The sequence below is a fragment of the Hyla sarda genome, chromosome 5 (assembly GCF_029499605.1).
Source record: "Hyla sarda isolate aHylSar1 chromosome 5, aHylSar1.hap1, whole genome shotgun sequence".
Lineage (NCBI taxonomy): Eukaryota > Metazoa > Chordata > Amphibia > Anura > Hylidae > Hyla > Hyla sarda.
Window position 1 is genome coordinate 275,169,880 of NC_079193.1, and position 26,862 is coordinate 275,196,741.

General features: G+C 40.9%; 1 protein-coding gene across 1 annotated transcript in view; it reads right to left on the minus strand.

Moving 5' to 3' along the window:
- The window catches only part of CDH2 (cadherin 2), a 303,149-nt gene that overhangs the window by 68,740 nt on the left and 207,547 nt on the right, over positions 1-26,862 (minus strand). The window contains exon 3 of the mRNA XM_056521772.1: positions 25,065-25,291. Coding sequence (XP_056377747.1) covers positions 25,065-25,291 — 227 coding nt within the window. The remainder of the gene's footprint in view (positions 1-25,064; positions 25,292-26,862) is intronic.

Below are 26,862 nucleotides of genomic sequence, written 5' to 3' on the forward strand. Positions count from 1 at the left end.
TTCACAACCAGTGTGCCGCCAGCTGTTGCAAAACTACAACTCCCAGCATGCACTGATAGACCGTACATGCTGGGAGTTGTAGTTTTGCAACAGCTGGATGTCCCCCCCCCCCCCCCAATGTGAACGTACAGGGTACACTCACATGGGCGGAGGATTACAGTAAGTATCCGGCTGCAAGTTTGAGGTGCGGCAAAATTTCTGCCGCAGCTCAAACTGCCAGCGAGAAACTACTGTGAACCCCCGCCCGTGCGACTGTACCCTAAAAACATTACACTACACTAACACACAATAAAATAAAAAGTAAAAAACACTACATATACACATACCCCTACACAGCCCCCCTCCCCTCCCCAATAAAAATGAAAAACGTCTGGTACGCCACTGTTTCCAAAACGGAGCCTCCAGCGGTTGCAAAACTACAACTCCCAGCATGCACTGATAGACTGTACATGCTGGGAGTTGTAGTTTTGCAACAACTGGATTTCCCCCCCACCCAATGTGAACGTACAGGGTACACTCATATGGGCGGAGGATTACAGTAAGTATCCGGCTGCAAGTTTGAGCTGCGGCAAATTTTCTGCCGTAGCTCAAACTGCCAGCGAGAAACTACTGTGAACCCCCGCCCGTGCGACTGTACCCTAAAAACACTACACTACACTAACACAAAATAAAATAAAAAGTAAAAAACACTACATATACACATACACCTATACAACCCCCCTCCCCAATAAAAATGAAAAACGTCTGGTACGCCACTGTTTCCAAAACGGAGCCTCCAGCTGTTGCGAAACAACTACTCCCAGTATTGCCAGATAGCCGTTGACTGTCCAGGCATGCTGGGAGTTTTACAACAGCTGGAGGCACCCTGTTTGGGAATCACTGGCGTAGAATACCCCTATGTCCACCCCTATGCAAGTCCCTAATTTAGGCCTCAAATGCGCATGGCGCTCTCACTTTGGAACCCTGTCGTATTTCAAGGCAACAGTTTAGGGCCACATATGGGGTATCACCGTACTCGGGAGAAATTGGGCTTCAAATTTTGGGGGGTATTTTCTGCTATTACCCTTTTAAAAAATGTAAAATTTTTGGGAAAACAAGCATTTTAGGTAAAAAAAATATATATTTTTTTACATATGCAAAAGTCGTGAAACACCTGTAGGGTATTAAGGTTCAAATTACCCCTTGTTACGTTCCCCGAGGGGTCTAGTTTCCAAAATGGCATGCCATGTGTTTTTTTTTTTGCTGTCCTGGCACCATAGGGGCTTCCTAAATGCGGCATGCCCCCAGAGCAAAATTCGCTTTCAAAAAGCCAAATGTGACTCCTTCTCTTCTGAGACCTGTAGTGCGCCAGCAGAGCACTTTTCACACCCATATTGGGTGTTTTCTGAATCGGGAGAAATTGGGCTTCAAATTTTGGGGGGTATTTTCTGCTATTACCCTTTTTAAAATTGTAAAAATTTTGGGAAACCAAGCATTTTAGGTAAAAAAAATATATATTTTTTTACATATGCAAAAGTCGTGAAACACCTGTAGGGTATTAAGGTTCACATTACCCCTTGTTACGTTCCCCGAGGGGTCTAGTTTCCAAAATGGTATGCCATGTGTTTTTTTTTGCTGTTCTGGCACCATAGGGGCTTCCTAAATGCGGCATGCCCCCAGAGCAAAATTTGCTTTCAAAAAGCCAAATGTTACTCCTTCTCTTCTGAGACCTGTAGTGCGCCAGCAGAGCACTTTTCACCCCCATGCAAGGTGTTTTCTGTATCGGGAGAAATTGGGCTTCAAATTTTTGTGGGTATTTTCTGCTATTACCCTTTTTAAAAATGTAAAATTTTTGGGAAACCAAGCATTTTAGGTAAAAAAAATATATATATTTTTTTACATATGCAAAAGTCGTGAATCACCTGTAGGGTATTAAGGTTCACTTTACCCCTTGTTACGTTCCCTGAGGGGTCTAGTTTCCAAAATGGTATGCCATGTGTTTTTTTTTGCTGTCCTGGCACCATAGGGGCTTCCTAAATGCGGCATGCCCCCCAAAAACCATTTGTCGCTCCTTCCCTTCTGAGCCCTCTACTGCGCCCGCCGAACAATTTACATAGACATATGAGGTATGTCCTTACTCGAGAGAAATTGGGTTTCAAATACAAGTAAAAATTTTCTCCTTTTTATCCCTTGCAAAAATTCAAAAATTGGGTCTACAAGAACATGCGAGTGTAAAAAAGGAAGATTTTGAATTTTCTCCTTCACTTTGCTGCTATTCCTGTGAAACACCTAAAGGGTTAATACACTTACTGAATGTTTTTTTGAATACTTTAGGGGGTGTAGTTTTTATAATGGGGTCTTTCATGGGGTATTTCTAATATGAAGACCCTTCAAATCCACTTCAAAACTGAACTGGTCCCTGAAAAATAGTGAGTTTGAAAATGTTGTGAAAAATTTCAAAATTGCTACTGAACTTTGAAGCCCTATGGTGTCTTCCAAAAGTAAAAACTCATAAATTTTATGATGCAAACATAAAGTAGACATATTGTATATGTGAACCCCAAAAAAATATATTTTGAATATCCATTTTCCTTACAAGCAGAGAGCTTCAAAGTTAGAAAAATGCAAAATTTTCATTTTTTTCATCAAATTTTGGGATTTTTCACCAAGAAAGGATGCAAGTTACCATAAAATTTTACCACTAAGTTAAAGTAGAATATGTCACGAAAAAACAATCTCGGAATCAGAATGATAACTAAAAGCATTCCAGAGTTATTAATGTTTAAAGTCACAGTGGTCAGAATTGCAAAAAACGCTCCGGTCCTTAAGGTATAAAATGGCCTGGTCCTTAAGGGGTTAAGCACAAATAAAACATAGAAAACTTTTTTTTTTAAATGAAGTATATTAGAAATATTTTTTATTTACCATAAGGAGTGTAAAAGCAAAAATTAGTTTTAATAAGAGTTACCATTGAAGACAATACTTCCTGTCACTTTGGGGCATTTATCATTGTCTTTAGAGCTGCTTTTGTGTGTAGATTTGTCTCTATTTAGGCGCAGCACTGCACCTAAGGCTATTTTTTTTTGCACCTTTTTGATTTACACTTTTTTTTTTTTAAAGAGCGTACAGACCTTATTCTTGTTAAGTGGTAATGAATTTATCAACTGCCACTTTCACAAAAAAGTTGCAAAACCCAATAAAAAGTCATAATTCTACACCAGCCCAGGCCTAGCGTAGCTTTTTGGTGTATGTGAAGAGTGAAATTTCAGTAAATGTGCATCCTCCACAAAATGTATCAAATGCCCTGCGACCATTTAATAAATATGCCGAAGTCATGCAAAAAAAATAAAATATAGAAAATTTACTACAAAATCACACACATCTTAGTAAATGCCCCCACTGTTCTTTAGCACCTGAATGTTATCTTAAAGGGGTATTCCAATTTTTTTCATTTGACTATGGTACAGGGGCTGTAAAGTTGGTGTAGTCCATAATATAGTGTCTGTACCTATGTGTGACGGTTTTCTCACAATTCTTCTGTGATTTTCACCCCACTATTTATTTTTACCAGCATACAAAATGACTGTTGTCTCAGATTTTTCCCAGCTTTCAATGCGGCCGAGACCTGACTCACTAGTCAGCTGATGACAGGGAGCCTGTCTGCTCCAATGGGTGGAGGAATCAATCTGCAACTAATGCAACAGCTGTAGGCATCATTTTGTTTCAATGGGTGGGGTGGCTGATGTGTGAGAGGGAGGAAAATGGCATTGTGGGATTTGTAGTAAAAAAAACATAAGTCAAACAGGAAATACAAGTTCACAAAAAGCTAGCCACAGTGTTATGGTAATCTCATGACATAGCGATTTAGCCCCAAGACAAGCGCAGATCCTTCCTAAGCGTGTCCATTACTGCCTGCCAGGTACGTACTAAAATCACCTTATGGTGGAGAACCCCTTTAAGGCCCCATTACAGGGGGGCGATTATCGGCTGATAACTGTATAATAGGCCTAGCGATGAGTTATTGTGAAAATGTTCATGTTCATTGGCTGCAAATTGTCCTTTGTAAAAGGTGATGGGGGCTGACAAATGATAAAAGGGCAGTACAAACAATCCAGTGATCGTTCACGCAGCCCACGGGAGTACCCCTTTAAGTAACCCAATAAAGCTAGGCACAGACGTGATATTTAACCCCTTAAGGACCAGGCCCATTTTGGCCTTAAAGGGGTGCTCCCGTGGAAAACTTTTTTTTTTTTAAATCAACTGGTGCCAGAAAGTTAAACAGATTTGTAAATCATTTCTATTAAAAAATCCTTCCAGTACTTTTTAGGGGCTGTATACTAAAGAGAAATCCAAAAAAGAAATGCATTTCCTCTGATGTCATGACCACAGTGCTCTCTGCTGACCTCTGCTGTCCATTTTAGGAAATGTCCAGAGCAGGAGAAAATCCCCATAGCAAACATATGCTGCTCTGAACAGTTCCTAAAATGGACAGACGTGACAGCAGAGAGCCCTGTGGTCATGACATTAGAGGAAATGCATTTGTTTTTTTTGATTTCTCTTTAGTATACAGCACCTAAAAAGTGACACATAACGCCCATCCACCACGATACCTTTCAGCTTCTCACAATATATATATATATATATATATATATATATATATATATACAGTCCCAAAATTAAAGCAGCACTACTTATCCAGTCCAAAGGAATGGTGGCAGCGTCTCACTAGACTAGACCAAAGTCCATCCAAGATAGAAACCAAATACAGGCGCAGCACTCCAACAAAAAAGGTGATTTAATGTCTCATGTCAGCATTACAACGTTTCAACTCCTCCTGGAGCCATTTTCAAGCATGCTTGAAAATGGCTCCAGGAGGAGTTGAAAGTTGTAATGCTGACATGAGACATTAAATCACCTTTTTTGTTGGAGTGCTGCGCCTGTATTTAGTTTATATATATATATATATATATATATATATATATATATATATGCAAATTAATGTTACAATTTCCTTTAAATGGACACATCGCATAGAACATTGTAGGTCAGGAGAGCTTCCAACATGCATGGTGAACATAACCATGGGTTCTGATGGAGGTTAAGATAGTGTCTATTTATGTTCCATCTGGCTGGTATGCTGTATGTCAGTATATCATAAAAAATGAAGTATAGAATATTAACAACACTACATGCATAGACGGGGTCCTATATAAAAACATATGAGCTACATGGATACCATATATGTTTATGACACTGCACAGCATCCATCAACAGCATCCATGTAATGGATGACGTATACATTAAACAGACGCAATTATAGCTCATGGGTGACGACTATGTTAACAGTGGCATCATAATGATGTTTAACAGATGCATCTTGAAAAATTCTTAATAGTCTATCGGTGTTGAATGCCACTATCACAGTCACTGTTTACTATATATGCTGAGAACTTTTCCCAATATCTACATTGAACATGAGTTATAAACTCAATCACAATGCCCATACACCTTACAGGGGTACTCCGTCCATAGACATCTTATCCCCGATCGCGGGGGTCCCGCCGCTGGGGACGCCTACGATCTCCTTGCTGCACCCAGCGTTCATTTAGAGCGTTGGGTTCAGTGTTGGAGGCTCGTGACATCACAGTCACGCCCCCGCTCGTGACATCTTGGCCACACCCCCTCAATGCAAGTCTATGGGAGGGGGCTTGACAGCTCCCACGCCCCCTCCCATAGACACAGAAAGAGAGATAATGCATAAATTAAGATTCTAATTTTCAAAATGGGTAACCTACCTCACTAGGGACCCAGGGCTCAGAGAGGTAAAAGGCTAAGATGCAGTCTCACGGGAGAGGTGGATCGTAGCATAATGCATATCCTCTATCCTTTATTAATAGACTAGCTGAGGACCAGGCGTTGCTGTTTTTTTTCCTTCCTAATCCTTGTTGGGGAAGAAAATCAACAAAGGAGGACGCTTTTGACTTCATATCCCGTCCTCATATATTGTTGACATATCCCAACCCCATATCCTGTCCTCATATCTCAACCTCATACCCCGTCCTCATAGCCTGTCCTCATATCGCATCATCATATCTCATCCTCATATCCTGACCTCATATCCCATCCTCATATTCCGACCTCATATCCCATCCTCATATCTCGATCTCCTATCCCAACCTCCTATCTCAACCTCCTATCCCGTCCTCATATTCCATCCTTATATCTCAACCTCATATCCCATCCTCATATCCCATCCTCATATCCCGTCCTCCTATCTCGACCTCATATCCCGACCTCATATCCCGTCCTCACATCCCGTCTTCATATCCCAACCTCATATTCCGACCTCATATACCTTCCTCATATCCCGTCCTTAGGTCCCATCCTCATATCCTGTCCTCAGGTGGGACTGATTTGTGATGAACATATTGTAAGCTGAAAATAGAAGGGGACGTGACTTTGTGGGACTGGCCATGATTTGCAAGCCATACCGATGCACAAAAAGGATAGAGAATAAAAGGGGTGGGGCTTGAAATGTGGGCATGTCTTTGTGAGATGGGGTGTGGCTTGCAAGCCGGATTGACAAATTCACCAGGAGATGCAGAGTGGAGCTTGTGGAGTAAGGTGCTGGAGGTTCCTATATACTTGCATGGGACTTGAAACAAAACCCATCTTTTATATAAGGGTGTAGGTAAGGGTTAATTTAACTATCATATCCTTTTATTTGACAACAAGTAATATGTGTACCAGGTATTATTGAAATATCTCCAGCCGTACGGAAGTTTTGTGGGAACATACATTTTCCACTGATTGGAATGGGACTTTAAACAAAAACCCTGCCACTCACAAATGGGGGTAGTTAAGGGTTAAATTAACTATCCTATATTTTAAGTGGACATATAAGTAACATGTGACCAAGTATTATCGAAATATCTCCAGCTGTTTGGAATTTATGCAGTAACATATATTTCCCATAGACTTTTATGGGACTTTAAACAAAAACCCTGACCATGACAAATGGGGGTGGGTAAGGGTTAAATCACATATCCTATGTTTGTTGTTGACATATGAGTAACATGTGTGCCAAGTTCCATGTTAATATCTTTAGCTGTTTGGACGTGATGCTGGAACATACACACACACATACATTGAGTTATATACACACAAACATATATATATATATATATATATATATATATATATATATATTTCTAGATAGAATATGAAGTAATGAGGCATCTGATATAGATTATCTGGTGTTACTGCTTTTATTAAGGTGGTATATTGTACCACATAGAATATTTCAAACCCTCATGTACAATATATATATATATATATATATATATATATATATATATATATGTATTTTTTAAGTATGAGTGGCATCCTTAATTTTTTAAATGATTTTTTTCACTTTTTTACTTTTGGAAAGGCACGAGAGGAGAAAATAGATAAAGAATTAAAAAGGCATGTTTAGCCTGGTTACTTACATACTAAATTTGTCATGTTATCCTGATATACTTCCAGGTCAATAACAGCTTAGGCTAGGTTCACATGGCCGTTCTCTCCCATCCCTCTATTCTCCCATTTTGCTGCTAAACGGACCATACTAATGCCATTTAACCCCTTAAGGACCAAGGACGTACTGGTACGTCCTTGGTCCTGCTCCCGTGATATAACGCGGAGTTACACGGTAACCCCGCGTCATATCATGGCGGGCACGGCGTCATAGTGAAGCCGGGACCTGCCGCTAATAGCGCGCAGCGCCGATCGCGGCGGCGCCGCGCGCTATTAACCCTTTAGCCGCGCGCTCAGAGCTCAGCCGCGCGGCTAAAACCGAAAGTGAAAGCTGACAGTTAACTCAGTGGGCTGTTCGGGATAGCCGCGGCAAAATCGCAGCATCCCGAACAGCTTACAGGACAGCGGGAGGGCCCCTACCTGCCTCCTCGCTGTCCGATCGCCGAATGACTGGTCAGTGCCTGAGATCCAGGCATGAGCAGTCATGCGGCAGAATCGTCGATCACTGGTTTCCTATGAGAAACCAGTGATCAATGATAAAGATCAGTGTGTGCAGTGTTATAGGTCCCTATGGGAGCTATAACACTGCAAAAAAAAGTGGAAAAAAAAGTGAATGAATATCATTTAACCCCTCCCCTATTAAAAGTTTGAATCACCCCCCTTTTCCCATAAAAAAAAAAAACACAGTGTAAATAAAAATAAAAATATATGGTATCACCGCGTGCGGAAATGTCCGAATTATAAAAATATATAATTAATTAAACCGCTTGGTCAATGGCGTGCGCGCAAAAAATTTCCAAAGGAAAAAAAAAGTGCATTTTTGGTCACTTTTTATATCATTTAAAAATGAATAAAAAGCGATCAATAAGTCCTATCAATGCAAAAATGGTCCCGTTAAAAACTTCAGATCACGGCGCAAAAAATGAGCCCTCATACCGCCCCATACACGGAAAAATAAAAAAGTTATAGGGGTCAGAAGATGACAATTTTAAACGTATTAATTTTCCTGCATGTAGTTATGATTTTTTCCAGAAGTACGACAAAATCAAACCTATATAAGTAGGGTATCATTTTAATCGTATGGACCTAGAGAATAAAGATAAGGTGTCATTTTTACCAAAAAATGTACTACGTAGAAACGGAAGCCCCCAAAAGCTACAAAACTGCATTTTTTTTCCAATTTTGTCGCACAATGATTTTTTTTTCCCGTTTCACCGTAGATTTTTGGGCAAAATGACTGACATCATTACAAAGTAGAATTGGTGGCGCAAAAAATAAGCCATCATATGGATTTTTAGGTGCAAAATTGAAAGAGTTATGATTTTTTAAAGGCAAGGAGCAAAAAACGAAAATGCAAAAACGGAAAACCCCCCGATCCTTAAGGGGTTAAGTGCCATCCTTTTGCATCAGTTTTTCATCCGTTTGTATCCTTTATTAGACTTTTCATATTTTTGTCTGACTACTTCCTGGTTGCTCACACCTCTTGTGAGAATGCTCAGAAGTAATAACAGACCAAAAACGGTTTCCCATTGACTTCAATGTTAAATTTATTATATCCGTTTCTTTTCCTTTTTTTTTTTTTTTTTTTGTTTATTTATTTTTTTCGACGGGGAAGAAAATACTGCTTGCACTGTCTTTTTTTTCCTTTCAAAAAAACAAATAGAATCCAAACAGGTGCAAACGGATAACAAAGGATTGTGAAACAATCCCATTGACTTCATTGAGGTCCATTCACAACCGTTTGCAAAAGGCTTGAACGGATTTAAGAATGGGCATAAACAGGCGGCCATGTGAGACAGGCGGCCATGTGAACGAGGCCTTAGTGCAGGGGTCTCAAACAGTGGCCCTCCAGATGTTGCAAAACTTCAACTCCCAGCATGCCCGGACAGCCGTTGGCTGTCCGGGCATGCTGGGAGTTGAAGTTTTGCCACATCTAGAGTTCCACTGTTTGAGACCACTGGCTTAGTGACTGACTTCATAATTATTGGGTACATGCACATCCATGCAGATATGATGTTTTCTGAAAACTCACCTTCTAGCTTTACGGAAAAGCAATGGGTCAACACCTCCATCACTGAGATTTGTTTTATAAAATAATAGCCTGAGTCACTGTGTTATCTCATCTGTGAAACTACATTATTTTGTACAGTTCCTGAGGCTGCAGCTAAGAAAGTTACATTAAAATATCCTGATAAAATAAGGTAGCCCAGGTCAGATTGATGCGATACGGCATGCAATTACTATGAGCCTATCTGTACACTTTGTCCATGATCCTCATAGGTGCGAGCTTGACTTCGCTGGTGTTTGGAGCAGCTCATGAAAAAAGTGCTGGAGGGAAGCTCTGAGGAGTAGAAGAAAACATAGATCTTGATGACAGTGTCATGCTAAGAGACAGAGGTGAGGGAGAGGAGGTTAGATTGATGCGTAGAGGCCACAGTAAAGGGATCAATATTGTGCCTATCCAGGGAATAGCTAGATGAGTAAATGTATGAGGATGAGGGGAGCGCAAGACAGAACAAGACAAAACCAGAGTTCACGATGCATGCCGAACTGCACATCAATGGGATTTTTTCTGTATTTGTATTCTGAATTAATAACCATATAAAAATAGAAAAGTCATTCTCAGTAGTATTTTATTGACAATTCTTTTCTTCAGGTAACTAAAAAACAAGAATGTACTTTGTAAACACAGGCTAGTTATGGCTAAGGGTGCATTCACACCATGTTCAGCCAGTACGGTCACAGGACCCGGCAGGGATATGTTAAAACCAGCCGCTTCCATATCCCCGCCGGACCCGGCTCGCATCTCATTCATTTAAATGCGCCATACCACGGTTTTCAGTCTGGCCACAAAAACAGATACAGGACAAAAATAGGCCGACCGGAATCACCATCTGTTTCCAAAGGCGCATTTAAATTAATAAGAATCGGCACCGGTCTGGCTGGTATACGGCAGCGGCCAGTTTTGAAATTTTTCAGCCGGATGCGGCAGCTGGATCTTGGAAACGTGGTGTGAATGCACCCTAGGACCTTTGGATCTCTTTAGGATCCCTAGTGTTGTGGATATTGCCTGTATTGTATGAACTAACTTAAAAATAGCGCTTAGGATGTATATAATGTATATGTATACTGTCAATATATCAACTTACCGAAAAGTTACTGAAAAATACACATCCATCAAGTTCAACCATTACAAAACCCAGCTGCTTAATCCAGAGACGGCTGAAACAATACCCCAACTAGTGCCAATTTGTTTCTAATGGGTGGCAGAACAATTCTATCCTGACTTCTCATGGCATTCAGATCTTTTAATTGGACATAAATATCATTTATGATGATATTAATGTTTGAGTGTAAAGGGAAACTGACAGCCTGTTCACCCACACTAAACCTGGTACAGTTGGTTACAGTGTGGGTAAACAGCATTAAAATGATAGGTCACCTACATTAATCGGTCCACCGTATTTAAAATATCCGCCGCCCGGTAGCTGCATTACTATAGCGCTTCTGTGTGCAATGGAGGCAGGGAAACGGCTTGCCGATGAAGTAGTGCCTGCGCTCATGTGCCCGCAGTCTCTCACATCCCTAGGATGTGAAAGGGAACAAATTAGAATATTCATCCGATGGGCAGGCATAGCGCTGCATATAGAGAGGGGGGGGGGGGGGGAGCTTGGAAAGCCGGCTCCCTGTCTGCATTGCGCACAGAAATGCTGTAGCAATGAGGATACTGGTAGACCAAGTACACGTTGTCACACATAAGAGTGATGGGCGCCAGGTAGAATAGCGGGAGAAAAAATACTGCTTGCATCATCTTTTTCTCCTGAAAAACAGCAGCACCCAACGGACATTATTGACTATAATGGGGTCCATCAGGACCGACTGTTGCCGTTGCAGCCATCAAAAAAATAAAATAAAAAAAAGAGGGTTTGACGGCCATTCTTGACAGGGCGCAACGGTAGTGTGAAAGAAGCCTAATGCTATTCACGCACACTGTAACCCAGTGGATTGGGTATAGTGCGGGTGAACAGGCTGACAGTTTGCCTTTAAATATTAAATGATCATGTTACATACATACAGAACATTCTTTGGTTTTCCTATATAGGAAATGGTCCCACTTTCCAGCTCCCAGTAATCATTGCAGTGCAGTATCACACCACAGCCTCCTTCTCCTATAGGCTATATACTATACATTTATTTCTAAAATATTCTGAAGCATTCTTATCAACCCAAACCACAGTTCACAGTTCACATCCAGTATTGATTTCCAATAGAAGAGATTCATACTAGATGCAATGCAGGACTGCACCATAGAATATCAAAGATACAAGTGGTAATATCTGTGAGTGTACGTCTGAACTGGGGGGTTTCTATAGGATTGTTGACTATATACTTGAATTCAGCAGTCAAAAGGTCTATTATAGAACACAAACACATGCATGCGCACACACACACACACACACACACACACACTACACTCCCTCAGCCAACACATGTGAGTTTCTCTTTCATGCCAAATCTCATATGTGATATACAAGCCTGCCATCTTATTATCAGAATAAATCCCTGGATCCAGATATCTATCAAACATAGCTTGTAACATTATATTTTTTTAAGAAAGTCATCCCGGCTCCTCTGGATAGGCCATCAATGTCTGATTGGTTGAGTGCCTACACCTGGCACCCCAGCCAATCAGCTGTTCAGCAGAGCTCTAGCTCCTATACACAATGAGACCAGGTTAGCTCTCACTGAACTTAATGGCAGCTGCTCTGCAAAATGTGGTGCCAACACTACACAATGAAAAGATCAACCACTGATGCCTATCCTGAATATAGGCCATCAATGTAAAAATCCTGAAAATCCTCTTTAAATATGATACAATAAATAGCCGTCTATCTATCTAGAGAAAAGAAAAGCGGGCAGCGCAACCGGGTTGACTGTGGTGCTAGCTGGTTGACTCGGTCCCAAGTCCCAAAAGTATATGTAGAAAAACAGCAGCACTCCAGGATATACGTGAATAATGTGTGGCTTTATTCACCAAAACATCAGAGGTTGCAATGTTTCAGCCTTCTCACAAGGCCTTTGTCAAAGGCCTTGTGAGAAGGCTGAAACGTCGCAACCTCTGATGTTTTGGTGAATAAAGCCACACATTATTCATGTATATCCTGGAGTGCTGCTGTTTTTCTACATCTATCTATCTATCTATCTATCTATCTATCTATCTATCTGTCTATCTATATAAATGACCTACTGCTGAGCTCAGTCAGGAACCAGACAGCAGGGAAGAGCAGTGCAGGATACTGGATAACAACAGGATAGGGGATAAGATGTATGATCGCAGGGGTCCCGCCGCTGAGGACCCCTACGATCTCAGTGCAGCCCCCTCCATTCATGTCTATGGCCGTCCCGCTACCTCCCATAGACATGAATGGAGGGGGCATGGTGTGATGTCACTAGGGGGCGTGGTCGTGACATCACATCCCCGTCTTGGAGGCAGCACCCGGCACTGAATGCCGGGGGCTGCACTGAGATCGTGGGGGTCCCCAGCGGCGTGACCCCTGTGATCATAAATCTTATCCCCTATCCTTTGGATAGGGGATAAGATGTATAACCCGAAATACCCCTTTAAGGTTAATGGAGCCAAGTTGTAATACCACACTCATCATCCTGGGGACTGGTGTGGTGCTTTCTTTTGGAAGGAATTAGTTCTGTTTTTCTATTCCTGGGCAACCCTTTAAGGATGGCACACATACCAGAACAAGAAATGGTACATGTCTGTATGGTTTCAGGAATCTCTCATCTGCATTGCTATTGCTCCCCAGCACTAAACACTGTAGTTACTGAACCATTCTATATAGAGCATATCTATACGGCACTAAAAGCATCACTGAGAAAATGTGATGGAATCTTATTTCAAAGGAAATTTCCATTTGTTTACATGATTTCCATAACACTGCATAAGATGAGCAGCGTACGGAGCATTCACAGCTTATTATGTATTACGAATGTGATAAGGGTAATGCTGTCACATACAGAACAGCCACAGGTAGAAAATCAGTAACATTTTCCACTTACTATGTAGTATGCCTTCTTAACATGAGAGGGGGTGGATTAAAAGAAAGGAGTATGTCACGCTTTCTGTTCTCAGTACTGTACAGGATGAAAAGACGGGATCTCTAACTTAGGTCTGATAAAGTTAGGGTTGTATTGAGTTCCTCTTTTCTCTATGGGGCTAGTTCCCTTCAGTCCAAATGTAATATTACTGTGCAGCCCTATCATGTTGATGACCCTATGAAGCCATGCTCTAGTCTATTTCATGTGTCTCATTAGAATACCCCCTAATGTGAACATAATTATAAAAGTAATATTAGAGGGGTTGTCCGAGAGTTCAAAAATGAGTCTACCAGCAGGAAATGTAATAAACTAAAAAAATAATTTTTTTTTACCAGCTCACCAGCTCACCCCCACCCCTGCTCCAGCACTGACCCTCTAGGGGTTCTCGTCATCTTTCAATTACTTTGCTACAGTGATAACATCATGCAGATCCTTGTCACCAATATTAGTATGTACAGCACAACAGTGCTTTACACCATTGGCTGCAGGATGGACATCATGTCACTCTTTCAGCAAATAAAAACACACGGGCAACCACTTGGGAATGGGCGCTGGAGTTTGACAGGTCAGTGATAGTAATATAATAGTAATCATATTCCATTCTCTGCTATTAGAAAAACAAATAATTCCCAGACAACCCCTTCTGCCATTATTAATTTTACCTTTCCATGCACGACTCTCCATCATAGGCATATAGAGGCAGGAAGATGTTCAAGGGGTTTGCTCAATCTCTACTTGGTAGGAGCCTCCCAGGGATGTGGAAATCCTATCGCCCAACGTCAAAGGCATGCAGTTCTGGGTGCCGGGCAGGTAAATTTTTATGCGTTTGGCCCTGCATCGGGCAAGCAGGACCGGTGAGGTGCAGAAAGGACGCTGTTCGCCCCTCACACCGGACCTCTAATTTTAAGACCGCGGCGCTCATGGTGTATGGAGTTGGCTCCTGACTCGAGCCCGCTCCATACCCAGAGCCCTCATCTGATTGCCATAGATGGGGGTGTCGCTAATAGCCAGGCCACGCTGGCTATTAACCCTTTAGATCACCTCTGTCCACCCTGGTGGTCTAGTGGGGTGGATTCCCCCTGGCAGAGCAATTGTGGGGGGCGTTCCACTATAGAGGTAGCCGGAGGGTTTACCTCTCATCCTTTGGCGTGGATCTTTATTTGATTGAGTCTGCCTTGAGCAGGCACAACCAATTGAGCACAGATCACACAGATCAATAGAGTTCTATGGAACTCCATTGATCTGTAAAGTGTAAAAAATTAATAAATATATAACAGTTTACACACATACATACACCCTTTTCATATAAAAAAAAAAAAAGTGCTGGCCTAAGAGGAGCTCCTCTTCAGGATCCTCTTATTTTGAATTCCTTAACAGGGTATTTTAAAGTCGGTTTTCTAAACTGGAAAACACTTTTCTCAGAAGACCAGAGAATCTGTACATTTAGAGAATGAATATAAGTCACACACACAGATTTTGCTGTAGCTTATTTCTATCTAAGGTCCCACCACTAGAGAGCAGCAATGCTAACCATTGAGTCACACTGCCGCACCACGTTCTCTAGTCACAACAAAGAATGGAGAACTGCAGCAGGCAGGATGAAAAGTAGGCACAAGAGGGGCTCACCATGTTTAGACTGGAAGTTCTGAGCTAACTATATATATATATATATATATATATATATATATGGAAAAAAGGAAATATATATATATATATTATATATATATATATATATATATATATATATATAGAGAGAGAGAGAGAGAGAGAGAGAGAGAGAGAGAGAGAGAGAGAAAGAAGACAACATCAGTTTTGTAGCTTTTTTTCTAAAATGAGTTTTCCCAGTAGTTGTAAACCATTTCCTTTAGACTGCAACCAGATTAAAAAAATAGAAAAAGATGAAAGTTTACTCATCCCTCAGTTTAGCGACACTTCAGTGTTCCCTGCAGGACTGCAGGAAGAGATGATAATATGCACATTAGCCCTAGACCTGTGAAGAAGCTCTACAGAGTGAAACATGTCAGGGGGCCTATGTGTGTTGTTGTTTTAAGTCACGGATCACCAGATCATGTTGTTGTACTGCAGACGGTGACCTTTTGTATTCAGACAGTGAATATCTAATGTGTATGGGGTGTTCCCATAATAACAAGTTACAGGTTAGCCATGAATAGACAGTCCATTGATATTAGATAAACTACTTTATTTACTTGGAGTATTGTGCACAGTACTGGAGGCCATATCTCCAAAAGGATATAGATACTCTAGAGAGAGTACAGAGAAGAGTTACTAAACTAGTACATGGATTGCAGGATAAAACTTACCAGGAAAGGTTAAAGGACCTTAACATGTATAACTTGGAAGAAAGAAGAGACAGAGGGGATATGATAGAGACTTTTAAATATATAAAGGGAATCAACACGGTAAAGGAGGAGAGCATATTTAAAAGAAGAAAAACTACCACAAGAGGACATTGTTTTAAATTAGAGGGGCAAAGGTTTAAAAGTAATATCAGGAAGTATTACTTTACTGAGAGAGTAGTGGATGCATGGAATAGTCTTCCTGCAGAAGTGGTCGCTGCAAATACAGTGAAGGAGTTTAAACATGCATGGGATTAGCATAAGGCTATCCTTCATATAAGATTGGGCCAGAGACTATTGATAGGATTCAGATTATTGGGCAGACTAGATGGGCCAAATGGTTCTTATCTGCCGACACATTCTATGTTTCTATGGTGACCTGTGTATATTTTGAGTTCATAAATCACTCTATATATATTCTATAAATATTGGGCCTCATGTTGGGTTTCTACTAGTGTGAAATGTTGTTTCCGACTTGTAGGATTCCACTCTATTTACTATAGGGATTTACAGATTTATATGTCGGGAAAGTTTTCAGACCAGCTAATTCTAGGTGGAAATTTCCAGTTATTCATTCAAAGGATTTTTTGTGAATTCAATAGTAAATAGTTTTTCCTGGTGCACATTGTCTGAGACATATCTCAGACAATGGGGTTTATTTACTAACGTGATCCCGACTCTTGTTTGCCGGGTTTTGCACCCAAATTGTGTTGCACGTCCCTTGCGACACAATTTGCGACCCAAAAAAAAACAAACCTCTCCATTTTACAAGAAAAACCCGAACAGGCGGCGTGGCCAGCGGATAAAGTCGCCCGACAGTTTTGAAAAATCCCAACATATTTACTATGGTTTCCACATAAAATGTGGTGGATTTGAGTAGAGGAAAACCCGACATATGAGAACAGTTGTATAAAAAGCAAAACGTAGGGAAAAATGCAAAATGTAGGGAAACCTTCGTAAATACCTTGGGAAAAAACCAGTCGGAAATCAAAACCCACAAAGAAACCTACACTTCACTATTAGTAAATAAACCCCAATAAGCGACAAAATGACTTGGAAAGACCCAACAAAAACTAGTAGGTTTTAGCTTAGTAAATGAGGGCCATTATTTCTCCTTTTATGGTAGGGTCACAGACATCATATGCACAGTGGGAAATATGTTGCGTATTCTTCCGTTATAACTGCGTCGCGTGGCCCCGCCTCCAAACCTCACTGAACACACAGGGCTGCCGCTGGGTAGCCAAGAGAAGAATATGCAACATGTTTCCTGCTGTGCAGTGTCAATACATTGCATATACTTTATATGTGAGATGCAATAAAAAAGTAATTTTTTAATGGGTTAGGGATTTAAAGAAAGGATTTTGTGGGTCCGTTTGGGTCCTTGTGTATGTAGATTGGTATCTATCCTGTTCCCTGACTAGGATACCTTTTTGTGCAACTTTTGAACCGCACATACACAATGGGGGGTATGAAGGATTTTACCCTGTTTTTTTTACTGTGATTTGTCTCAAATTTCCTTTTATGTCACTGTTTGCGACAAACATTTGCGCCAAATGGTTTAGAACAAAATCACTGATTTCACTTTGTTATTCGTGATTTCAGTTACAATCATTCTTTGGTCTGGAATACATTAATTGCGACTTTTCGATTTGGCGCAAGTTTAGGCGCAAATACCTTCATTTAGGCGCAAATCTACACCATGAATAAAGTGACAGAGAAAATAGCTTCAACAATAGAACGTCCCAAAGTCAGATTTACTGCCTGGAATTCTGGGGTCTGCGCCTTTTGTAGGGCTACATTTGTGCCAAAATTACAAACTTGCGTACGACAATTGATAATTTTGGCGCAAATATGCTCTATTTGACGCAAAAAAAACATACATAAAATCACACATTGCTACACCATTATTGATACATGTCCCCCAATGTCCCTACAGCACTTGCAGCAGGGGACACTGGAGTGGCAGGAGTAGTATGAGTTTGTATTACTTCCAATTTACTGTTCAAACACACAAAAGCCTGTAAAAGAAAGTTATGCGCATACCTAGGCATATCCAGTTTCAGTAAAGCTTCTCGCCCTCATTACGGAGCAAATGAACAGATTTGCAGGATTTGCATTAAAGTCTATCATGAAATCTGCCACGATCCAGGCCGAAAGCTTAAGACACACTTTGGTATGCTAAACTGTCCTGCAAGTTCCAAAACCACATTAAATATGTACTGGGGAAGAAATGTCTCAAATATTTATGACTCTATTAAATCCCACAGAATTAATTCTGTAATTATTTTAAACCTATGTCAGGAGGGATGGATGCTCTCGATGACCCACTTTGCACATTGATCATTAATCTTTTGTAGGTGTCAACGGTCCTTTCTGTTTCTACTCATGGATTATGCGTCACACATTTCTTTTCTACATGGAGAGGGTGTCTCCGGCACAAAAATCCGTCCAAAAATGGAATAGTAAGAGACGTGTTTTTTTTCTTAGGTGACAAGAGGGATTTCCCATATCTCCTTAAAAGACCATAAATCTTATTAGGCTTGCAAAGTAAGTTGGAAGAAAATTTTAAAAATGTACTGAGAGTAAAAAAAAAAAAAAAAAAAAAAAAAAGAGCTATTTTAATGTATGAAATATAACTTTCTAGTAAACTTGTATCACTCTATGGCCAGGTCCACTACTTGCATGTTTACATAATACACATACGTCAGGCACTGTAGAAATACTGTAAATGCTATACCTAGAGTGTATCTGAACATATATTGCAGCTGTTAACCTTGTATCCCAGTGTTTCCCAACCAGGGTGCCTGCAGCTGTTGCAAAACTACAACTCCCAGCATGCCCGGACAGCCAACGGCTGTCCAGGCATGCTGGAAGTTGTAGTTTTGCAACAGCTGAAGACACCCTGGTTAGGAAAAACTGCTGTATCCACTGTTTAATTCTGTAAAACATCTAAAATCCAGAACAAATGAATCTTAAACTTTTAGTTTTTTTTTTTTTTTTCTGCCACTGGGAAGAGTTTTTGAGTCTTTTCTGTTTATTCATTTGTAGCCCATGTTTTTCTAGCATTTTTATTTTTTTTATATATATTTGTGCTATTTACTGCAGACATTGTTATGCTGTTTATAAACCAGTCATTTTTGCAACAATAACAACCCACAAAACACACAAAAAAGTTCCCCGAAACTATTTATAAGACAAAAACTGTAATAATTATAGACATAAAATAAAATAAATGTCCCCGTAGATCTCTATTTAGCTCCCAAATAACATACAGTATGCAAATAATACAACAATATTAATAATAATAACAATAACAATAATAATAAATAAATTATATTTGCATAAAACTATTGTGAATATTGAAAGAGCTTCTGACCTCCATGACTACATTGCTACCACAGATATTTAGTTGAAAGTGTAAGGCTATGTTTTGATACTTATTTTGAGATGTAAAATGTCCAAAAAACATCCTTAATGTAAAAAAAAAAAAAAAAACAAGGTTTGGAGTTCAATGGGAAAAAGTCTTCCAGTTCATACATGTGCAGAGGTACAGTTGACCCATTGACCCATAACCCATAGTAACCAATCAGAATGCTGCTTAATTATTTATTTATTTTTAAAAGGACAGCTTTTCCTCTGCACTGGTTTTGCTAAATCATCCTAATATCTTAATTACTCCCCAGCAAAGGGTTAATGAGAGAGAGAGAGCAGAAACTGGAGAGGAGAATGTACATTTATGCCTTTTGTCCATGTCAGGAACTTTCCAGAGTAGGAACAAATCTCCATAGCAAACCTCTCCTGCTCTGCACAGTTCCTGACACGGATAGAGGTGTCAGCAGAGAGCCCTGTGGTTAGACAGAAATGACATTAAAAAAGGAAAGAACTTCCTCTGTATTATACAGCAGCTGATAAGTACTGTAAGGGTTAAGATGTTAAAATAGAAGTAATTTACAAATCCGTTTAACTTGCTTGCACCAGTTGATAAAAAAAAAATAAAAAAAATCCCACTGGAGTACCCCTTAAAGGGGTAGTCCAGTGGTGAAAAACTTATCCCCTATCCTAAGGATAGGGGATAAGTTTGAGATCGCGGGGGGTCCGACCGCTGGGGCCCCCTGCGATCTCTCTGTACGGGGCCCCGGCTCTCCGCCGACATAGCGGGTGTCGACCCCCGCACGAGGCGGCGGCCGACACGCCCCCTCAATACATCTCTATGGCAGAGCCGGAGATTGCCGAAGGCAGCGCTTCGGCTCTGCCATAGAGTTGTATTGAGGGGGCGTGTCGGCCGCCGCCTCGTGCGGAGGTCGACACGCCCCCTTCCCGCGGGCTGTCGGGGCTCCGTACAGGAGATCGCAGGGGGCCCCAGCGGTCGGACCCCCCGCGATCTGCAACTTATCCCCTATCCTTAGGATAGGGGATAAGTTGCTCACCACTGAATCACCACTGGACTACTCCTTTAAGGACCACGGGTCTTTCCGTTTTTGCACTTTCGTTTTTTCCTCCTCACCTTTTAAAAATCATAACACTTTCAATTTTGCACCTAAAAATCCATATGATGGCTTATTTTTTGTGCCACTAATTCTACTTTGCAGTGACATCAGTCATTTTACCCCAAAATCTACGGCAAAACTGAGAAAAAAACTGTGCAACGAAATTGAAGAAAAAACACCATTTTGTAATATTGGAGGGGGCTTCCGTTTCTACGTAGTACATTTTGTCGGTAAAAATTACACCTCTTTATTCTGTAGGTCCATACGGTTAAAATGATACCCTACTTATACAGGTTTGATTTTGTCGGACTTCTGGAAAAAATCATATCTACATGCACGAAAATGTATACGCTTAAAATTGTCATCTTCTGACCCCTATAACTTTTTTATTTTACTGTGTAGGGGCGGTATGAGAGCTAATTTTTTGCGCTGTGAGCTGAAGTTTTTAGTGGTACCATTTTTGTATTGATTGGACTTTTTGATTGCTTTTTATAAATTTTTTCATGATATAAAAAGTGACCAAAAGTACATTATTTTGGACTTTGGAATTTTTTTTGCGCATACGCATTGACCGTGCGGTTTAATTAATGACATATTTTTATAGTTCGGACATTTACACACGCGGCGATACCACATATGTTTATATTTATTTTTATTTACATGCTTTTTTTTATGGGAAAGGGGGGATGATTTGGACTTTTATTAGGGAAAGGGTTAAATCACATTTATTAACTTTTTTTTCCCAGTGTTAGATAGGGGCTATAACGCTGCACACACACTGATCTTTTTCACTGATCACTGCAAAGCCATAGCTTTGCATTGATCAGTGTTATCGGCGGCCAATTGCTCAAGCCTGCATCTAAGACTTGGAGCAATCAATCGCCAAATGGATGCGCAGGAGGAAGGTAAGAGGACCTCCGCTCACATCCTAATCGGGACACCGCATTTTCACTGCGGTGGTCCCAATCAGCCCCACTGAGCAGCCGGGAAGCTCTTACTTTCGTTTTAGACGCGTCGTTCAACTTTGAACTACACGTCTAAAGGGTTAATAGCTCGCTGCACCGCATAGCTTCTGTTACATGCCGGGACCGACCCGATATGACACGGGGTCACCGCGTGACCTCGTGTTATATCGCAGGAGTCGGCCAAGGACGTAAATATACGTCCTTGGTCGTTAAGGGGTTAAGGAGTTATAAATTTAAGAAGCATTCTGATTGGTTGCTATGGGTAACTTTACCATTTTTGCTCTGCATGGGTCTTGAAAAATCTCACAGTATGTATAATCTGGTTTCTGACTCTAAGGTTTGGACTACATGATGACATCATCACCTCCCAGATTTCTCCTACTAGCTCTCAGACCAGGGAAAAAAGAAATATTGTACCACAATTGTACAAAATGCAGTAAACATTTATAATTTTTAACACTGCTTTGTAAAATTGCTGCAAAAAACAGCTAAAATTGTAGGAAAATGTATGCAAAATGCTGCAAAAATTCAACGTGTAAGCACAGCCTAAAGACGTCATTCCCCGCCCCCTCAATTCCCCCTCCCATAGATTTGCATTGAGAGGGGGGGGGGGCGGTCACACAGGGGCGGAGTTGTGACGTTATGATCTTCCATTCCCGTGGTAGCGAGCCAGAACCTCCAGCATTGCCAGAGGCAGATACAGGTGGGTGCTACATGCTATATTGCGGGGGTCCCCAGTGGCGGGACCCCCGCGATCAGACATCTTATTTCCTATCCTTTCGATAGGGGATAAGATGTCTAGGGGTGGAGTACCCCTTTAAGTGCAAGAAGGTTTGTACTCCTCTTCTCCTGGTGCCGGAGACGCGCTGCTTCTGCTTTCACTAGAGGCAGAGAGAAAGCGCTCACTCCCGTTGTCTGCCACCAGCTCAGTGTGCCTGTGCAGTGTTAGAGGCAGGGAGCGAGCTCTCTGCCTCTAGTTAAAGCAGAAGCAGCGAGTCTCCGGCACCAGCAGAAGAGGAGTACAGGCACTGTATATCATAAAGGTGCACATAATATGTAAAGGCTTAGTGGAGTCACGTGGGACCGCAAATCATGGACATCGGGGGTGGGGACCTGTGTGTCAATCACACAGTGGTCCCAGCGCTCACTTACAGGGGATAAGCATGGCGGAGGTGGGGCATTACGATCCACAGCCACGCCTATCCGTCTGTTGCTGACCGCACAATAAAACTATTTTCCTTCTCAAAGTGTGATAAAGAGCAGTCTAAGGTATAGCTGCATTACAGGTGTCATCATCTATACTATCATGTTATTAGTCTGGGGGGTACAATATCCATGACAGTTGCGCTTTAAGGATATTACATCAAAGTTGGATCAGCCTGTAGTGTGGTTTTCCACTTTGATTTTGAGTGTGACTCCATATCCAGACCTCCATGGGTTGATAAATTTGATTTCCATTGATAATTTTTGCGTGATTTTGTTGTCAGCACTTTCAACTATGTAAAGACGAAAGTATTTCATACGATTAGTTCATTCATTCAGATCTAGGATGTGTTATCTTAGTGTTCCCTTTATTTTTTTTGAGCAGTGTTTATTTCAACTGGGAATTTTTTGTTCATGTTCTTCACAAGTGGATATAGAATTGAGAATTTCACATAAATGTTGCAAATCCTGTTATTTTTTACTCAAATGTAACACTCTGTATCCTAAATCACAAGACAATTAAAAATAAAATCAATAAACAACAACTGTATCGATTCACAGATCCGTGTTTGCAATTACGATCTCAATTCCAATCCCGAGCACCGGAGTGGTATAGTAAAATGTGCCTACACCATGGGGGAGACAGTTTAGAAGGAGATGAATTTTCATCAAATTAAGATTTTCAGGTCAGAAAGAAAAGGACTTAGCTGGTGCTAGATATGTGTTCATGTTATCTTCATAATGAGCCTAATTGTCATTACTGGGATATGTATGTGTGATTTATTACTTGTTATACAATGTCATTTAGAACTTGCTATAAATGTAAATTGGAGCTTTGTTAACAGTGATTCCATACAATTATTCTTTCGCTATACAATTGTTGATAAAACTACAATACAAAAGCCTTTAGAAAAAGGATTGACCCAGGGCTTTCTATGAGACGCTCTAACACACCTCAAAATAAACAGGATTAACAATTTATTTATACAATATCATCAAACCACAACATTCAAATTTGTCATATATTACAGTACACATTTAACTTAAAAAACATAAAAGTGGCAACTCTTTGACTAACAAGTACTGTAATCTATACAGCGACACTGGTTGTAAACTGCTGGCACAACTGGTCGACAACCTCTTTATTGGGCTAAAGGGTTCATTAACTCCGATGCCCAATTAAATAGCTGGCTAAAAAAGAAAATGCACACTTAATTTTGGGTTGGCGGTGGTTGACCACAGCATTTCTCTTTATCTATAATTTTTTTATTATAAACTATGTTTTTCAATCAAAATGAATAAGGTTTCTGTGCCAGGCCACTGACAGCCATGGGCTTGTTAAGTGTTGGTTTAAATAGAAAATACCTTGTCTGGTGTGACAAAACTAATAAAGGAATAAATGAGTCAATTACACCTGAATACCATCAAACATGGAGAGGAGCTTTTGCAGGAACAGGGATCACAATTAACTGACTGACTGCAGCCATTCCATTAAACTGTGGACTAACTTAGTGTGACCTTCACACTAGATGGTTGACTGACTTCAGTCTTTGAACTAGATAGTGAACTGACTTAGCAAAGCCTTTACATTAGACTATGGATTGACTGACTACAGCCTTTACATTTGACAGTAATGACTTTTTTACAGCCTTCACATTAGCCTATGGAATGTCTGACACCAGCCTTTACATTAGACCAGTGTTTCCCAAGCGTGGTCCTCTAGTACCCCCCAACAAGTTTTGTTTTCTGGATTACCTTGCTCTTTCACAGGCGATATAATTCTTGTCAGTGCATGAAGTGACACCACAATTATATCACCATTGGAGGATTTAGGAAATCCCAAAATCATGACTCATACTTGAGGACTGTGTTTGGGAAACACTGCATTAGACTATGGACTGATGTACTCCAACCTTTATACCTGGCTGTGGATTGACTGACTTAAGCCTTTGCACTAGGCTGTGGACTGACTGACTTAAGCCTTTGCACTAGGCCGTGGACTGACTGACTTAAACCTTTATACTAGACAGTGTACTGACTTACTACAACCTTTACAATAGACTGTGTATTTACTTATCACAGCCTTTACTTAAGGCTATGGACTGACTTACTCAAATCTTTATACTGGGCTGTGGATTGCCTGACTTCAACCTTTATACTAGACGGTGTACTGACTTACCACAACCTTTACATTAGACTATGGACTAACTGACTTCAGCCTGAACACTAGACTGTGCAATGACTAACTGCAGCCCCAGACTTTCAATATAAAGTGCATGCTCTGTGTTTTGGCTGCACAATACTAATTCCTATGCTAAATTTCAATCCTTTTTTTTTTTAATTATCTGTTAAATGGGGATCTAAGGTTTATTATTTGGGCTATGCGACATACAGGCACGATTATCATCCCAATTTATACATTTCTGTTGAGATAATATGCCTACCGGTGCTTGATACTGTGCAGGATGCGGTCGTAGGATGATTTTCACTGTAACATGCCAAAGCTCTTGGGTTTCTTCATCTTGGGCATACACTGAGAACTCTGTCTCTTTAGGTGAAATGTCAAAGGTTCTTGCAGCAAATATCACCCCATCATCATCGATCCGGAAATCTGTCGGGTTACTAGTTTCATACTTTATCCGTCTTTGTGCACCGCAATCTGTAAACATTACTAGAAAAAAAGAAAGAGAAGACAATAGCAGTCAGAACCAGAGGCATTTATAGATAGCAGTGAAACAATCGCTTAATCAATGGCAGAAGCAGAGGGGAATGCTCCACTGGAATGCAGAGAATACAATCCGTTCAGGAGAAACCAAAAAAAGAGGTAATACTGGCTGGGAGATGACATGTTTATTGACAGAATAATTGCCTGCGATGGAGCGTTTAGAACCACAAGTGGATTGGAGGATCGGTAACTGATGATTTCTAAACTATTCCTCAATGAATATTCTTACTTCTATGCCGCCAGCTATTCTCTGCTCATATATTACTGAACTGTAGGTTGGTACAGAATTAAAACTACAATATAGAAATATGTTTTTCTATCACTTTAATACAATTATACTTTGCTGGGTGATCTGACAAAAGAAATCATCATCCTCATACTTGGGTCCACATTAAGTGATGCATCCAAGTTCTACATTGTAGGAGGCCTCATGGGAGTTCCCCAAACTCCATCAAAACTTACAAATCAACTATTAACTGATCATCATTAGTCATGTGAATTGTGTCATGAAATTGTCAGTGCTTTCTTCCCTCGGAGATTATACTGAATTAATAAATGAATGAACAAACAAATAAACTCCTTTATTCTGTATACTAAACAGCATTCTACTTTAGTCATCTAAATATATCAGTGAGTCATGTCAGATTATCACAATGGTAGAAGTCCTTAAAGGGGTACTCAGCTGCCCTGTGTTGGAAGCTCCGCTCCCCAGCGTCCGGAAGTTATTGTTCCGGACGCTGTGTGCGGGCTTCCGTGTTCTGGGCCGCCCCTCGTGACGTCCCGCCCGCCCCCTCAGTGAAAGTCTATGCGAAGGGGGCGCGATGGCCGTCACACCCCCTTCCCATAGACTTTCGTCGAGGGGGCGGGCGTGACGTCACGAGGGGCGGCCCTGAACACGGAAGCCCACACACAATAAACTTCCAGACGGCGGGGAGCGGAGCTTCCGACACAGGGCAGCGGAGTACTCCTTTAAGGGGCTCTGTAATGTTCCTCAGAACTTCTGCAATCCTTTTTTAAAGGTCACATTATAAGAGATGTGTTTTAAGCCATTCTAACAACAAGAGGGTATGCTGGGATACTCATCCTATTGGCCATGGTAACTCACTTGTTTGTGCCCTAGTCACTGGAGTTAACTTTCTCTATATGGACTGCTAAAGGTCAAAAAGCCATCAACAAGGTGTATTGAATGGCCACACTGCTAATGCTTGGCTACTGAAAGAGACTCTCTAAGGCTAGGTTCACACTTAGGAGCTCCAAACTGAAAAATTCTGTCTGGAGGTTCCAAGTGCTGCCATTGCCAACTCAATCAGTTGGCGCTAGGACCAGGCGGACATTGCCTCACAGACGCCAATGTCTGCAGTGCAGATTTCACCTAAAGAATGAGCGTGATCATTCTATTGGCAGTAGAATTTCCGTTGCGGAATATCCGCCCCTAAAACTCCATAGTGTGCACAGTGCAGCAGAATGGCAGCAATGAAATGCTGTTTCAGTGGAATTTCCAAGTGGGATTCTGCTTT